This window comes from Pelophylax lessonae (genome assembly GCF_965119305.1).
Source record: "Pelophylax lessonae genome assembly, chromosome: 4".
In the NCBI taxonomy this organism is placed as follows: Eukaryota; Metazoa; Chordata; class Amphibia; order Anura; family Ranidae; genus Pelophylax; species Pelophylax lessonae.
The window spans coordinates 191,820,638-191,839,238 of record NC_138771.1 but is presented as its reverse complement, the minus strand read 5'-3'; the positions used below and the strand labels follow the sequence as shown (position 1 = coordinate 191,839,238).

General features: G+C 40.8%; 1 protein-coding gene across 3 annotated transcripts in view; it reads left to right on the top strand.

Moving 5' to 3' along the window:
* Positions 1-18,601, top strand: part of RELN (reelin) — a 782,434-nt gene that overhangs the window by 86,776 nt on the left and 677,057 nt on the right. For all 3 annotated transcript variants that reach the window (XM_082254411.1, XM_082254410.1, XM_082254409.1), the window contains exon 2: positions 17,504-17,614. In XM_082254411.1, the coding sequence (XP_082110537.1) occupies positions 17,504-17,614 (111 nt within the window). The remainder of the gene's footprint in view (positions 1-17,503; positions 17,615-18,601) is intronic.

The window sequence follows — 18,601 nt, the reverse complement described above, 5'->3', positions numbered from 1 at the left end:
GAAAATACCCTTCACAACAGTTGGCCAGATCAAGAACACTGTCCAGGAGGTAGGTGTATGTGTGTCAAAGTCAACAATCAAGAGAAGACTTCACCAGAGTGAATACAGAAGGTTCACCACAAGATGTAAACCATTGGTGAGCCTCAAAAACAAGAAGGCCAGATTAGAGTTTGCCAAACAACATCTAAAAAAGCCTTCACAGTTCTGGAACAACATCCTATGGACAGATGAGACCAAGATCAACTTGTAACAGAGTGATGGGAAGAGAAGAGTATGGAGAAGGAAAGGAACTGCTCATGATCCAAAGCATACCACCTCATCAGTGAAGCATGGTGGTGGTAGTGTCATGGCGTGGGCATGTATGGCTGCCAATGGAACTGGTTCTGTTGTATTTATTGATGATGTGACTGCTGACAAAAGCAGCAGGATGAATTATTTATCTGCTCATATTATCTGCTCATATTCAGCCAAATGCTTCAGAACTCATTGGACGGCGCTTCACAGTGCAGATGGACAATGACCTGAAGCATACTGCGAAAGCAACCAAAGAGTTTTTTAAGGGAAAGAAGTGGAATGTTATGCAATGGCCAAGTCAATCATCTGACCTGAATCCGATTAAGCATGCATTGCACTGGCTGAAGACAAAACTGAAGGGAAAATGCCCCAAGAACAAGCAGGAACTGAAGACAGTTGCAGTGGAGGCCTGGCAGAGCATCCCCAGGGATGAAACCCAGCGTCTGGTGATGTCTATGCGTTCCAGACTTCAGGCTGTAATTGACTGCAAAGGATTTGCAACCAAGTATTAAAAAGTGAAAGTTTGATTTATGTCTCATTACTTTTGGTTCCTTAAAAAGTGGGAGGCACATATACAATCTGTTGTAATTTCTACACCGTTCACCTGATTTGGATGTAAATACCCTCAAATTAAAGCTGAAAGTCTGCAGTTAAAGCACATATTGTTTGTTTCATTTCAAATCCATTGTGGTGGTGCATAGAGCCAAAAAGATTAGAATTGTGTCAATGTCCCAATATTTGTGGATCTGACTGTAAGTGAGTACACCCCTCTTCGAAAGATGATGCACAAGAAAGCCCGCAAACAGTTTGCTGTAGACAAGCAGACTAAGGACATGGATTACTGGAACCATGTCCTGTAGTCTGATGAGACCAAGATAAACTTGTTTGGTTCTGATCGTGTCAAGCGTGTGTGGTGGCAGCCAGGTGAGGAGTATAAAGACAAGTGTGTCTTGCCTACAGTCAAGCATGGTGGTGGGAGTGTCATGGTCTGGGGCTGCATGAGTGCTGCCGGCATTGGGGACCTAAAGTTCATTGAGGGAACCATGAATGCCAACATGCAATGTTACATACTGAAGCAGCGCATGATCCCCTCCCTTCGGAGACTGGGCCGCAGGGCAGTATTCCAACATGATAATGACCCCAAACACACCTCCAAGACAACCACTACCTTGCTAAAGAAGCTGAGGGTAAAGGTGATGGACTGGCCAAGCATGTCTCCAGACCTAAACCCTATTGAACATTTGTGGGGCATCCTCAAACGGAATGTGGAGGAGCGCAAGGTCTATAACATCCACCAGCTCTGTGATGTCATCATGGAGAAGTGGAAGAGGACTCCAGTGGCAACCTGTGAAGCTCTGGTGAACTCCATGCCCAAGAGGGTTAAGGCTGTGCTGGAAAATAATGGTGGCCACACAAAATATTGACACTTTGGGCCCAATTTGGACATTTCCACTTAGGGGTGTACTCACTTTTGTTGCCAGCAGTTTAGACATTAATGGCTGTGTGTTGAGTGTTTTTGAGGGGAGAGAAGATTTACACTGTTATACAAACTGTACACTCACTACTTTACATTGTAGCAAAGTGTAATTTCTTCAGTGTTGTCACATAAAAAGATAGAATAAAATATTTACAAAAATGTGAGGGGTGTACTCACCTTTGTGAGATACTGTATATAAGTATTCTCATTCTTTGTCATGACACTCAAAATTGAGCTCAGGCGCATCCTGTTTCCACTGATCATCCTTGAGAGGTTTCAACAACTTGACTAGAGTCCACCTGTGGTAAATTCAGTTGATTGGACATGATTTGGAAAGGTACACACCTGTCTATAACAGGTCCCACAGTTGCATGTCAGAGCACAAATCAAGCCATGAATTCCAAGGAAATGTATGTAGACCTCCGGGACAGATTGTATCGAAGCACAGATCTGGAGAAGGGTACAGAAAAATGTATGAAGCACAGTGGCCTCCATCATTTGTAAATAGAAGATGTCACCTCGGTCACGTCCCTTCTCCCTTGAACGATTGGGGGAGATGGGAGGTGACCAAGAACCCAATTGTCACTCTGACAGAGCTCCAGTGTTTCTCTGTGGAGAGAGGAGAACCTTCCAGAAGAACAACCATCTTTGCAGCACTCCACCAATAAGGCCTGTTTGGTAGAGCGGCCAGACGGAAGCCACACCTCAGTAAAAAGAACATGACCTGCCTGGAGTTTGCCAAAAGGCACCTGAAGGACTCTCAGACAATGAGAAACAAAATTCTCTATCAAACATAGATTAAACTGAATGCCTGAATGGTAAGCATCGTGTCTTTTTTCACATTGTCATTATGGGGTATTGTTTGTCGAGTTTTGAGGAAAAAAATGAATTGAATCCATTTTGAAATAAGGCTGTAACATAATAAAATGTGGAAAAAGTGTAAACTTTCCAGATACACTGTATGCTGATCTGAATCTGATCTCATCCAGCATCTCTGTCTATAGCTCTGAGTATTTGCCGTCACCTGGGCGAGGTAGTACAGAGATTCATTTAATACTGTGTCAGTCAGGGATGTGTTCTTCTGGGAGGTCTAGTACCTTCAAAAAGCAATGAAGGTCTCTTTTATCTGTGAAAGAGATCATATTACCATCTTATTGCAGTAGCATGTGAAAGCCATAGGCTCAGTGATAGCATAAACCTTCCTTGCTTAGCAATTTAGTAGAGAGTGAAGTGCTGTCAGCATCAGGGTCCACCTGGAAATATTTAGGTACACTTTTGCACTAAGTTTGGTTTGGTTTTTATTTTTGCCACAATCATCTCTTTTAACTGTGTGATTGTGTAGGTGGGAGATGATGTCTCATGATCTGTCAACATCTTGAATAGAAGCCATGTAAGCCCTATCAGTTTCTATGTGCTCTGGGCCTCATTACCAAGCACCTGCATACATATAACAAAAATAACCGCGCTAAACACAGGAAATTCAGTAAAAGTGAAGAAATTAATTTAAATTAAAGCTGCAGCTACAGTGGGAAACACCAAGTAACAAAGAGTAAAGATACGCTGCGCTAAATATGATGCTTGTAATAAAACAAATATCTCACAAAATATAGCAGTGAGCTATCAAACAAGTGTAGGCGTGTTTAAAAAAAATTAGTGCAATCAAACAAATACATAGATAAAGGGACACCCCCTTAACCAGTATAAATAATGACTCCAAATTAAAAGTTGAGCAAAGAGTCCATTTAGGAAATGAAGAGTCCAAATGATGTGTATAAAGGTGCAAAGAAACAGAATCCCCCACCGCTAAATAAACTTTTCTTCCACCATGTTGTAGTGCCAAAATCATGCTAATGCACTTACCAAATGGAAGCTGTAATCAAGCATTGGATATAAACCATAAGAGATAAGCATTCAGTCAGCTCCACCAGAACCCTTGGCGACATCACTCCAGGTCCGCAAGATGGTATGCACAACGGTATAGAGAACCCGGGCAATCCACAATCCAGTAATTAACATGAAAAGATAATAGCCACCATAGTGAAGTATGTAACAGTAGACGTTTATTATAAAAGGTAGAAAACTCACATATGTAAAACCAAACAGCGCTTGTAATCGGCGGGATCCAAAGAACACAGCCGCCCGACTTCCGGGTATCACGTGGTGACGTCGGCACGCCTTCCCAACGCTTTTCGTCATAGATGACATCTTCCTGGGGTCCTATTTCCTAAATGGACTCTTTGGAGTCATTATTTATACTGGTTAAGGGGGTGTCCCTTTATCTATTTATTAGTTTGATTGCACTAATTTTTTTTGATTACTCCTACACTTGTTTAATAGCTCACTGCTATATTTTGAGAGATATTTGTTTTATTACAAGCATCATTTTTAGCGCAGCTTATCTTTACTCTTTGTTACCTGCATCCTGCATAAATAGGTTGGTAAGCATTGGAATTAATTCTTGAAGTTACATGGCCTCCAGGAGGCCTTTTATTCATGTTTTGCTTCATACTCCTATTCTCATAGTCATCAAATTGTAACAGTAAAGATTTTATTCTTAAGTCTTTGCTAAGTGACTTCTTTTTTTATGAGCTCAAGTGAGTGAATAGCATCATTATACTTAGCTTCTTAGCTTCTAAAGTTTCTAATCTACGCCCAAATTGTACATTTTCAGATTTGGGCTCATCAGTTTTTTGTTTGTTTAGGTCAATAAAAATGTAAGATAATTTTTACTGTTCGGGTTTTGAAAGGTAATATCTACATCAGAAGCTGATGAAAAAACTCCATGGCTTGAATTTGGCGATTGCAGCCCTCCTTTTAGAGGCAGTCCCAGAGTAGTGTGTGCAGTCCTGGCAGATGGACAGACGTCCTGTGTGTGTTTTGCTACCATCTTGGATGTGGCCCTAGTTTCTGAGCACCATTGTGAAAAGAAGTCATCCAGGGTGTCTTGCAGGGTTTTGCCATGCGCTGAGGTTTGGGTGAGAGACCTCTGCTTCGGAGCGAATTTTGTACAGTCACTTTTCTTTGCTCTGATTGGTTTAGTGTGCATGTAAGTGGGGGCCACAGAAAATCCTTTCTAGCTCATGGCGGCCAAACCATGTTATCTTTATTTTATTTTTTTTAAAAAGTATAACACTACCTAAGTTCAGTAATCTTGTCTAGAGCAGATAGTTCTTAAGCATGCCATACATAAGTCTTTTTTTTTTGTTCAACCAGTGGGTTGATCACAAAAAAATCTGATTCCTCCATCCACACATTTGATGTCGATGTGGGGATCCTCCCCACTAGGACCTGCAAGTTGCCTCCACTATTCCTAATTCTGAGCTATTCTGATCTGCAATACTCTCGCACTTCCCAGTAATATCAAGGCTTTCCTGCCACATCTTGCTTCACACACTCTTGGTGATGGCCCGAAAGGGAAAGTGTGGGAGGTGGATAGGCTTTTGCAAGCTGTGAAACTAAAGTGTTGGGATTTTTCCAGTCAGATTGCTTAAAATAAAGGCGTGGTGTTGTAGACTTGCAGGATACACCTCTAGGTGTATTTACCTCCTCACTAAATGCTGGGTAAAATCAGTTTTAACTTCACTTTCACAGTCTAGTTTCACACTTTCAAGTGCACAGTCTATTTTCAACCCCTTAATGTGGACAAACAAGAGTAAGGGAAATGTATCAACTGTGTGCACAGACCGAGTAGTGTCTAGACAGCTAACCACTTGAGTCCTGGATGCATTTTAAAAATACTGCTGGGGCAGCAGCTTTTTATCCCAGTGCTGTATTAGAAAAGCACCCAGGCTCAGCTGCATTATCTGTCTGCCTAGGGCTGGAACCACAAGCTGTTAGTGACAGTTGAAGTCCATTGCTAAGCACAAGGACTGAAATTAATGAAATTTAATTCAGCTACTTGATTTTTTAATCTTGCTACACAGCACTCCATAATACATCACTGTAAGCAGAGGGCTCCATCCTCCATACAAGTGACATCAAAGCACTTCTTTCTAGTATTGAGGCTCGAGCAGAGCTGCTGCTAAATAAAAAATATAAATATCATTGTGGCAATGACATTGGATGATCTGTATGCATTAACTGCACAAGCATCAAATGCTCACATAAGTGAATGCATTTAGATTTTTAGCGATCACAAACTTGTGAAAAAAAGTTCTGCTAGTATGTGCCCTTGTCAACCAGCCTTAAAGTTGTTCTCAAAGCTGTACATTTTCTACCATAATTCATTCCCAGCATTAAAGTAAAAAATGTCTCAAGAGTAGTATGGCCCCCTCACCCCCCTACATACTTACCCAAGTCCTCATTTTATCCAACCCTGTGCCTGTTTGTAGCAACTCCCCTCTACCTGTTTTAACAGAAGAAAAACAGAGCTTTGATCAGTTTCAAAAAATGAATGATGACGGATGCGGATGTAAACCGATGTAACGGATGATCATCCATAGACATCAGTTTTTTCCACAAAGATGCATTGATATCGGTCTTTCATCCAATAACAAATGAATGAAAAATGGACAAACTGACAGCATGTGTGAAAGGGGCCTTATAGGGGATAAGGCTTTTGCCTAGTTTATGTGTTGAGACTGTATTTGGTGAAGCTGCCCAGTGCAGCCCCAGTGCATCTGGTGTGAGCCCAAAGCATAGGTGTGGCTGCCTAAATATTTCAGAGGTGGGCCTCCCAAACACAGTAGGGCTTATTTAGGGCTTATTTAAGCTGGAACAAGGCAAGTGAGTACAATTTTGGAGTTCCTCTATCAGAATTCTTAATATTTCCTGTAAATAGAATTCCAGGCAGAACTGTAGTGTAGCCACTCTTTGAGATTCACAATCTCAGACACACTGCATAACAAGAGGATGATTTTTTTCCCGTTTGTTTGAAAACATCTTCAATAGTTAGGTGTACACTGACAACCTGAACAGTTTTATCAAATACCCAAACTTGCACACTTATTATGTCTATAGCAGTGCCGTCAACAATAATTGGTCCAAAATTCCAGCATATAGACCAGGGGTCTTCAAACTTCAATTTTTTTTAGTATATACAAATGAAAAAAAATTCAAACACCAATTATTGTCTCACAAAGGCAGTGCTACATTTTTTTCATTTTTTTCTTTTTTAATTTTTCCTTTTGTTTTTTTATCTCTTGTATTTGTTATAGGGATGGGGACACATGTCAGTGTTGGCAGTTACCCATTTTATGCATTAAGATAAAAAAAAAACCTTCTGTATGTAGCAGCCCCCCCCCTAATACTTACCTTAGCCCATCTCTATCTAGTGATGTTGCAGGAGTGTCTCAGCTGCCCGGGACTACTCTCCTCATTGGCTAAGATAGCAGCGCAGCGGGATTTGCTCCCACAGCTGTCAATCAAAGTCAGTCAGCCAGTCAGGAGAGAGAGGGGGTGGATACCGGTCACATGGACACAAAGAGCTGTGTCTGAATGGACACACGGAGCTGTGACTCAGTGCCGGTGCCCCCATAGCAAGTTGCTTGCTCTGGGGGCACTAACAGGAGAGAAGGGCCAGGAGCACAAAAGAGGGACCCAATGAGAGGAGGAACTGGGCCACTCCATGCAAAACCAACTGCACAGAGTAGGTAAGTATAACATGTTTATTATTATTTATTTATTTTTTTAAACTTTATTTTAATCACTTTAACTTTGGCAAGTCAAATAATATATAATTTGAGTTAGTGTCCTTCTATGTTTCCTTGAGGGCACTTTCACACTGGTTCGCATCTAAACTGCAGTAAAATGGCTATGCATTAACGGAGTGTTTTTTCTGCTCTTTTGCAGTGTTTGCGCTGTGATTGTTAAGTGACATGTGACTCAAAAGCTTCCCATTCATTTCAATGGGGAGGAGTATTTTTGGTGCGTCTTTTTTTTTTATTTTTTAGCTCCCCCAACCTGCTCTAAAAATTCTGCAAGCAGGATTTTTCCACCGCAACCGAAGCACGCCAACCCAGTGTGAACACATTAATTGATTTTAAAGGGAAGCATTTTTTATTGAGCTTTTTAGGCTCATTTTGTTTTTTTGTTTTTTTAAACGCAAAAGCGCTTGAAGAACTTCTCAGTGTGAAAGGGCCCTTAATCATACCTAAACATTGTATGCACAAAAGGCATTTAAAAGATCTTGTTTCTTTAGTACAGGGGTGGGGAACCTTTTTTCTGCCAAGGACCATTTGGGTATTTATAAAACCATTCGGGGGACGTACAAAATTATCACCTTAAAAATTAGACTGTTATATTTGGTCAAACATTTAATTATCTCACCCCAAATGTGATGGCTGCAACTGCTTCTCTTTGGTGAAGTGTGTGATGTTAGCTGGTATTGATGATGTTGCTACTCGCAACAGGTTTTCCAGCTTTGCATCGGTCAGTCTGGAGCGCAGACGACTTTTTTGTGGTGGTAAGTTTTGAAAAGAACTGCTGGCAGGTACTGCTGGTGGGTATAGCTGGCTGGTACTGCTGGTGGGTACAGCTGGCTGGTACTGCTGTAGGTACTGCTGGCTCAGGCTGGTACTGCTGGCTTGTACTGTGCTGTGAGTACTGCTGGATGGTACTGCTGGCTCAGGCTGATACTGCTGTGGGTACTGCTGACTCAGGCTGGTACTGTGCTGTAGGTACTGCTGGCTCAGGCTGGTACTGATGGCTGGTACTGTGCTGTGGGTACTGCTGGCTGGTACTGCTTGCTCAGGCGGGTACTGCTGTGGGTACTGCTGGCTCAGGCTGGTACTGCTGGCATGTACTGCTGGCTGGTATTGCTGTGGGTACTGCTGGCTGGTACTGTGCTGTAGGTACTGCTGGCTGGTACTGTGCTGTAGGTACTGCTGGCTGGTACTGTTGTATGTACTGCTGACTCTGGCTGGTACTGCTGGCTCTGGCTGGTACTGCTGGCTCTGGCTAGTACTGCTGGTTCTGCTGTGGGTACTGCTGGTTCTGGCTGGTACTGCTGTGTGTACTGCTGGTACTGCTGTGAGTACTGCTGGCTCTGGCTGGTACTGCTGGTTCTGGCTGGTACTGCTGGCTCTGGCTGGTACTGCTGTGTGTGCTGCTGGCAGGAAATGCTGGCTAGGACAAGTGTAGCAGAGCCATGCTGGAGGAAGAGGTGATGTTTTCTCTATTGGTCACAGGTGGAGTGCATTTGATATCACTCTGCCTGTGACTCACTCAGACTGTCATAACGGAGCAGGAACTATACAGGAAGCATCGGCTCCTTTCTGACAGATCAGCTGAGAGACACAGACTCAGCTGCATGGGGGGCCGGACCAGATGACTTCGGGGGCCGCATACGGCCCCCCAACCATAGGTTCCCCACCCCTGGTTTAGTACCTAAAGCATAGTTTATAACAGAGATTCAGGAGGCCGATAGTTTGAACTTTGATTGTATAAGGCTTGGTTCACACATATGCGGGTGGCTGCGGGTGAGGAAATCCCAGCGATACTTGCACCAGCAACCACCTGCAGTCAAAATGCGCTGCTGTGAGAAAATGCTTGGGGCAGGTGCAGGGAACACAGAGAGATCGCATGGTCAAAATGACTTCCCTATGGGCTGCAATTTGAAACAGGTGCATGCACCTTTTTTTTCACGAGAAACGCAGGCACGGAAGCTTATTCAAATGAATGGGCCGCCATGCCTGAGCAATACTCTTAAAACGAGTCTTTCATTTTCATTCCAGCACATTTTCACATCTCTGTACACTTTTTACCCCCTGAGAATTAATCTGTGTAATAACTCTCCTCCACTACATCACCATAGGGTGGAATATTTTCCAGTACTAGAGAAAATTCGCTAACTGTATTACTCAGTATGGTGGTGGTGTGGAAAGAGTAGCAGGGGGAAGAAGTAAGGTAGCAGTGTAAAGGGGGAAGGAGGCATATCGAAGTTACCGTTTTATGCCTGATACCTGCTCCACACATGCTGCAGGATACTGACAGGTGTGTACTCCTGGACTACTGGCTCAGGTTAACGGCACTTGGAACATCATTAAGTGAAAAAATAAAAGGAGGCGCTGTTTAAAAAACTAAATCCATGATGAATAAATAACAAAAAATCTATATTCAATATAAATAAGTGCATAAAAATTGTAGCATATATATATATATATATATATATATATATATATATATATATATATATATATATAAATGCACATATGTGAATTACATTAATGTGTAAGTACAACAAATATATATAAAAATTTGACAAATCAATATACATATAAGTGATAAGTCTTCTTCCAAAATTAGATGAACCATAAAGTGCTTAGTGCATGCTTAGTGAATAAAACAGTCCAACTGGAAAACGTAACAAATTAAGGTGAGTATAGTCCAATAATCATAAGATGGGAATGAATATCTGCCAAAACACGCACACCGTGCCTGTAGAAAGGTCGTGGATAAAAGTTTGCCCTGTGGGTAAAATTAAACAATATATGCTCACCAAAATGCCTTAGGCCACAAGGACCTATGTGACTTAGGAAATGAATGGGTGCCATGTCCCCAATAGCACCCTGTTCTCCTTCCCGCAACCTGGATATGTATGGAGGTAAAGAATACAAAATGGATAATAATGCAACTCCGCTTTTATAGAAAAGCCCAAAAATATTCAAAAATCAATATGCTTACAATAGGAAGTGCCCAGACCGGCACCTGCAAGGACTGCAAAACGAAACTGAAATGACATCCCCCCTCCGTCTCACAGCTGACTCATACACCCTTCACCGGATAGCTCCGTGGCTGCAGCCGGTGTGCATTCCACAGGAGCCAGATGTGACGTCGCTGGATAAGCCAAAAGTTCAGAAGGTAAACAGACCACTTCGAGGCATATCAAAGCTACTGTTTTGTGCCTGATACCTGCTCCACACATGCTGCAGGATACTGACAGTTGTGTACTCCTGGACTACTGGCCCAGGTTAACGGCACTTGGAACATCATGAAAAAAGGAGCCCTATTAAAGACATGCTGATCATAGCAGGATATTGAATCAGTCTGAACAAGTTTTCTGAAGTCATAGGAAATTTGCTTTAAGTTGAAATAATATCAATATTAAACAGAAGATGTGCAATATAATATTATAAATCATAAGATGTGGAGAAGGAGTCGGGGTTAAAATCAAATCTAAACATGAAAAACTGAAATTGATGTAAAAGCATGAGCATGTATAATTTTGTTTTATAAAACCTTACAGCTTTTAAAATACTTGTTCCTTGGTTGTATCTATTAAACAATAATAGTATGTGTTCAATAAAAGAAAAAATAAAATATTGTATGCAGGTGGTAATTTTGTAAAAAAAGAAATCTAGAAAATGAGAAATGTCCATGGACATGTATATGAAATATACCTGGTTCTTGAAGGCACTATTTCAAGAAATGTGTAATATTTAATGCATAGAAAATCCACAATTTGATATTTGTTTATTTTTCATAATATGTGTCTCAAAGACCTAACAGAATAGTGTAATGCAGTTATTTCATTTATGCGTAGGACTCAATCTATTGACCAGTGGCAAACAGAGTATATTTATACAGGAGATTTTTTTTTCTACATCAGCTCTGCACACAGTAAATATACATAATGTATCAGTGAAATCTGCCTTCCTTAGGTCAAGAGCCTTCAGACTGTGTTAACAAAATGTGAGATTCTGAAAGGGTCACATAGGTATTTCTACAAACAAAAAAGATAAGCTTCCCTGCACTCAGGAACATAGGAAATTAAACATATCCATGTATTTCCATCATAAGCCTTTGTGCCAAATCTTTACTCAGCTTTTACCTACGACTTAGGTTTCAAATGTTACTTTGTCTCCAGGAAAGTAGGCATCTTAGGCTGGCCATACATGTTCAATTTTCTTGTACAATTTTCTATTAGATTTACCAAAAAACATATAATATGAGGTCAAAACTAAACAATACTTTCAATTGTATCCTATAAGGCAGGCCTTTGTACTACATAGTTGAAGATAAATCTAAAGAAAATTGTACAGAATGTTGTAAGAAAATTGTATTATGTATGGCCAGCCTTACAAAACCTAGTGATGCTTTTGCTGAATTTAATGTTGTAACTGTTACCTAAGAGTGGGCCTGATTTAATAAAATGTGATTGCACTACTAATTTCATTTTTCTAAAGCCACCAAATGTTTAACTAATACAATTTCGCAACAATACTTTTTTTTTCGTATTTTTTTCTTTGGATATTTGGAGTATTTTAGTTTAGAAACCAAAAGTAGACAAATAAAACTTTTATCAAATTATGTTACAAATAGACTGGACAGTTTTTTTGATGGGTCAACAATTAAATTATAGTACAAAAAGTATGTGAACTGCTTTATAAAATAAAACTGTTTACATTCAGGCTTTTTGTCTGTGGTGCATCAGTGCAGTAAAGTAGCTTTAGTAATTTGTGAACTTTCAGTTTCAATCAGCTTAATACATTGCCAGTGCACTAAAACAAAAAGCGTACAAAATCTAACATTTAATTGTTTTAGAAAGCAGCCAAAGTCTGGGTACAAAAACCTGTTTACAAACTTCTGCAGAGATACTACTGCTTCCACACAGAGAGCAATGGTCCTTCACCATAGCAGGTTTTTTTAGTCCCTGGATGTCAATTGTGTATTTAGCTGATTCCTTGGAAGTCATCTTTAACCACTTGCTGAGCACCCTATAGCTGTTTTACTGCTACAGAGTGGCAGCCATGTGCTGGATCACGTATATATACAGCGAGAGCCGATCAGCGGGTACTGCGGACTCAAAGTCCGCCAGCACCCGCCAATTATGCTACAGAGAGGAAGAACTGCAGTCTGCCTATGTAAACAAGGCAGATTGCTGTTCGGACAGGAGGGGTGGCATGGATCCTGTGTCTCTGCAAAGCAGGGACATGAATCCATGTCTTCCCTTAGTAAAAGCACCCCCCCACACTGTAATAAAACACTGGCTAGGCAAACAGTTAACCCTTTGATTATCCCTGATGTTACATACATAGTTACATAGTAGGTGAGGTTGAATAAAGACAATAGTCCATCCAGTTCAACCTGTGTAGGTGTGTGTGGCTGTAATCATCTCACATAGCCCTGAATGTCCTGATCCTTGAGATGTACGTCTAAGAGTCTTTTGGAAGCCACCATACTTCCCGCAGAAACCACCTCTTGTGGTAGAGAATTCCACAATCTTGTAGCCCTAACAGTAAAGAACCCCCCACGTTGCCTGAGGTTAAAACGCTTCTCCTCTAATCGCATTGTATGCCCTCTTGTCCTCATGCAATCCCTTCGACTGAACAGCTTTTTTTCTAAGATGAGATCCCCATTGAGATATTTATAAATTGCTATCCCTTTCCTAGCCAGTGTCATTAGTACAGTGACAGTACATATTTATAGCACCAATCACTGTATTAGTAGTGTCATTTAGTGTCCAATTTTCCTCCACAATATCACAGTCCCACTATAAGTCTCTGATCAGCGCCATTACTAGTGAAAAAAAAAAAAAAAATTCATAAATATATGTTATAGTTTGTAGACGCTATAACTTTTGCGCAAATCAATCAATATACGCGTATTGGGATTTTTTTTTTTTACCAAAAATATGTAGCAGAATACATACTGGCCTAAATTTAAGAAGCAATTTCTTTTTTTTATTTTTTTATTGGATATGTTTTATAGCAGAAAGTAAAAAATGTATTTTTTTTTTCAAAAAACAGAAAAAACAAACAAACACACAGGTGATCAAACACCACCAAAAGAAAGCTCTATTTCTGGGGGAAAAAAGACATACATTTTATTTGGGTATAGTGTCGCATGACCGCGCAATTGTCAGTTACAGTAACTCAGTGCCGTATTGCAAAAAATGTTTAAACTCTGTTTTTCTTGCCATCCATGTCCCCCTGGGACACCTCCTGCCTTGTAGTCACAACAGGAAGAGAGCCTATTTTTCTAAAGTGTGGGAAATGCCCTGTTAGGCAGCTGTTATTGGAACAAGTGCCTCCATTGAATAATTTCCCTTCTATTCCTTTTCTTATGACAACTCCAAATTTTCCATAGCTTTCAGGCTCATTGACAATGGTAACTTGGACAATTATAAATAAAAGTGTAAATCTCCCCAGCAGGGACACAGACAGCAATCAAAAGCAGAAGTTTCTAACCCTTAACTATTTCACTCAAAACTTATAAAAATATTTTATTTTCTTACAGGGCGGGCAGTCCTCTTTCATATCGGATTCGCCACAGGATCACTTTTATGAGCGGCGGGAGAGTTGCCCCCCCCCCCCCACTGCTTCCCGGTCATTTTCCAAGATTACCAGGGCTGTCGATTGTGAGGAAGGGGATCCGATCCGTCGATGTCCCAGGCAGGAAGTCGAGTGAGGGCAAGATGGCCCCCACTCGGCTCTATAGCCTTGGAGAACCAGAGCGATGTCATATGTCACTCCCTCCCAACGGCCTTAAAGGGTCGATTTTTTTCTTGCTGAAAAAAAATTACTTTTTATTTTTCTTTTAATGGTAGATGTGAGATCTGAGGTCTTTTTGACCCCAGATCTCATATTAAAGAGGACCTATCCTGCATTTTGAAGCATGCCATGTTAGGTATCTATTTACTCGGCGTAACACTATCTTTCACATTACAGAAACATATTAGGCTAAATTTACTGTTTTCTTATTTTTTAAATAAAAAAAAGTGTATTTGTCCCCCAAAAATTGCGTTTGTAAGACAGCTGCACAAGTACAGTGTGACATAAAGTATTGCAAAGATCTCCATTTTATTCTCTAGGGTCTCTGCTAAAAAAATATATATAATGTTTGGGGGTTCTAAGTAACTTTCTAGCAGAAAATACTGATTTGTAACTTGTAAACAACAAGTGTCAGAAATAGGCCTGATTCTTAAGTGGTTAAGTTAACTTTTATCAACCAGGGATTAGTGTAACTCTAGAGTTCTTCCAGAGGTTGCTAAGGGTTCCTTAACCACATCCTGCCCAGCCTATAGCAGAATGACAGCCAAAACAGAGGTAGTCTTCTGATGACTCTTCCATGAAGACCATATTTTGTTTATTTATAGTGGAATAGTGTACAACAACTCCAGTGTCTGCCAGATCTTTCTGGAGGGATCGTGCAGTCAAACGTGGGTTTTGAATTGTTTTTCTCACAATCCTGCGAGCTGTTCTGTCTGATATTTTTCTTGGTCTTCCATATCTTGCTTTAACTTCCACTGTTCCTGATGACTGCCATTTCTTAATTACATTCCAAACAGAGGATATTGACATCTGAAAACACTTTGCTATCTTCTTATAGCCTTCTCCAGCTTTTTGAGCATCAACTATTTTCAGTTTTCTAGACAACTGCTTAGAAGTTCCCATGGTGCTGATTGTTGGGGCAAGGTCAGATGAGTCTGGACATTTAAAACCTTTGAGATTGACATCACCTGGTCTTCCCAGACGATGATTGAGAACAATCCATGACACTGGCAGGTCTCAGCCTTGCAAAGGGGGGCGGTGCATGCTATAAATTCTGCAGGGTGCCCAAACTTTTGCAGACACCATTTTTTTGTTTTATGTCATTCTGAAAGTGTCAATGATGGAAATAAAATCTAACTTTTGTTGACATATTATAAGAATGTCTAATCTGTAATTTGATGCCTTTTGGAGATTTTTCCATCTTTCCTTGGCTTCTTTATGCACATTAATACAAATTTTTACCTGGGGTGCCTAAACTTTCGATCACCACTGTAAATATATTAAAGTAACAGAGTCCTGGAAACGCCTTCACCGGAGAATATTGAGCTCCAACTCTTTCCTGGGCCTTTCACATAACTAACACCGTCCGATTTAGTTCTGATCCTCCGCTTTCATGTGACCAAATGTCTTAGCCTTTGTTAATGCGAGTAGTACTGGATAAAGCCTAAAGTACAATTTTCTTTAGGAAAGATAAGTATTTCAGACTTTCAATTACACTTTATCCCATAAGGATAGGCTTTAATTGTCAAGTACCAGCCCACTTTGTAATGCATTTAGGACTCTTAAGAAGTGCTCTACTCTAAGGAAGCCTAAAACTTCACTTTTCTTTTTTAAACGTAGAGTATTTTTTGGAAATGGAAAAACTGTTTGTACAGCAAGTGTATATTCATTGTAAGATCATGTTACAGCCGTTGCAATTCACAATAGTTTCCAAAAGAATATAGAAGTGAGACCGAAGGCAATCTGACAATATTGTAACAATATTTATGGTCAGCTTATATGTATTCATGTTTTTTCAAACATTGTAAGAAATGAATACAATAAACTTATAAGTATCAACAATGCCTCTTTGTGCTCCCCTTGTTCATGGATTTTTTAAATTCCATTCCACCCTCCAGGGGGGTGATGGGAATGAGGGCGAGGAAAGAGGACTGACCAAAGGGTTCGCCTTTGCCGGATCCCTGTGGAGAGTCAGGGGGTTTGCTGGTCTGTGCAGGAGGAGTAGAAGCCGAAAACCTGAGCCAGTGAGTGTGTGAAACAAAGAAGTGTTTGTTGAGTGAAGGAACCAAGAAAGAGGGTGAAGGGGGGGAGGGGGGGTGAGGGAAGGGAAGGGAAGAGAGGGAAGGGTTGGGAGAAAAGGGAGACACATAGTAGGAGAGAGGGCATAGGAAGGAGTTTGCAGTTATCCCGTGTTGGAAGGATGAGAAAAGCACTTCACCATCCTGAGAGGATAAAGCTAATTCCCTGGAACAATTGATGGGTTTGATGCTGTCTGTATATAGCCAAGTCTTTGAAAAGGAGCCATCTGGTCCAGGTTTTTAAGTACGAGGATATGATTTCTCTGCTAATATGTGCCATTTGCTCCATCTTCGCCACCTGGTCGATTCTGTGAAACCAATATGAGATCGCTGGCACCTTGGTGAAGCTCCATAGTCTGGGGATGAGCATTTTGGCGGCACTTAACTAATGTATAAGCAAATTTCATTAAATTTTGTTCCTTCCACATAATTCTAATGGTCAGTGAGGCAGTTTGACATTAGTGATGGACCAATATAAATTGCACCTTGTTGCTGACATCCTGGTTAAAAGTTGTCATCCAGAAAAATTATAGTATGCTCTTAAAGGGATTGTAAAGACAGAAGGTTTTTTTTTTTTTTTTATCCTAAAGCATTCTATGCATTAGGATAAAAAAACCTCCTGTGTGCAGCAGCCCCCTTTAGCCCCCCTAATACTTACCTGAGACCATCTAAGCTGCTTGGGACTCCCCTTCTCATTTGCTGAGACAGCAGCATGGCGGGATTGTCTCCTGCTGCTTTCAATCAAAATAATTTAGCCAATCAGAAGAGAGCGGGGGTGGGGCCAGGTCACGGCTCCGTGTCTGAATGGACATAGGGAGCTGTGACTCGAGTCGGTGTCCCCATAGTAAGCTGCTTACTGTGGGGGCACTAAACAGGAGGGAAGGGCCAGGAGAGTCGAAGAGGGACCCGAGAAGAGGAGGATCAGGGCTGCTCTGTGCAAAACCAACTGCACAGAGGAGGTAAGTATAACATGTTTGTTATGTACAAAAAAAACAAGACTTTACAATCACTTTAAATAAATGCACCGTTTTTATATGTAGATCCTGCTAAATTGAAATGTGACCTAATTCAAATTATTAAAATTATTTTATATAGATGCAGAATGACCACAATGTTTTGTTGTGTATATGATTGTTTTAGTTATAGTTAGGGAATTAAATAAACCTGTGCACACTGGAAATATTTAACTTGTTAGTAATTTGTATTTGTTTTTTTTTTTGCAGTAACCATTTCAACTAGCACCTACTTTGATGGTCTTTTAGTAACTGGATTATACACATCCACAAGCGTACAAGCTTCTCAAAGCATTGGTGGCTCAAAGGCTTTTGGATTTGGTGAGTAGATTTTTGAAAAAAATCCTTCGTACTTCCTAAAAATGTCTCCCCAATTTCTAAAAATTCATGTTGTTAGCTCTGGCAATCACCCCGATTCTAAGGGACACATTGATTGCCAGGAATAGTATAAGATCTTAACTCGGAGAATGCCATTATTTCATTATCAAGATACCGTATTTGCCGGCGTATAAGACGACTGGGCGTATAAGACGACCCCCAACTTTTCCAGGTAAAATATAGATTTTGGGATATACTACCCCTCTTCCAACGCACACCAAATACAAATTAAAAAAGCATCACATTTGATTTCAATATGGTCAATATTTCAATATTTGATTTCAAACTATGACCCTATAGTTAGAGGATAATATATTTGGCAAGTTTTAACTCAGGAAACAAAATAAAAAATGGCCCCTGATCTCAGTGACAGTGTTTTTTAATTTTTGAATGCATGTTTGAATTCAGCATCCTGTCTGTAATGCAAAGATATTTTTGCTTTCTGTACACAACCAGCCCTTCCACATTTATATAGTGTGATCCAGCACCTAGATGCTATCTATGATTAAAAATACCATATGCCCGGGGTATGCAAAAAAGAGATAGAGAGAGAGAGAGAGCAGCCATGTGACCAGAAAAACATGCCTCTTTCACCTGTCTGGCCCGCCATTGTATCCTGTTACCGTACGTTCTTCTCTGCCTCTCAGATCTTGCACATGCGTGCCTGCACCGCTTTACTGCAGTCCTCGGGAGCGAGACACAGAGAAGGAGGTACGGTAATAGGATACAAGGGCGGGCCAGACGGGTGAAAGAGGCATACCATAGTCTCTGAGACAGGGAGGGCTTGGAAGCAGGGAGAGCCAATCCAAGCAGGCATACCGTGGCCCTTTTTGAGTCCCCCCCCCTACCGCATAGTTCAGTCGGCTCCGAAGTTTCAGCATCCGCCGTATAAGACGATACCCGGTGTATAAGACGACCCCCGACTTTTGA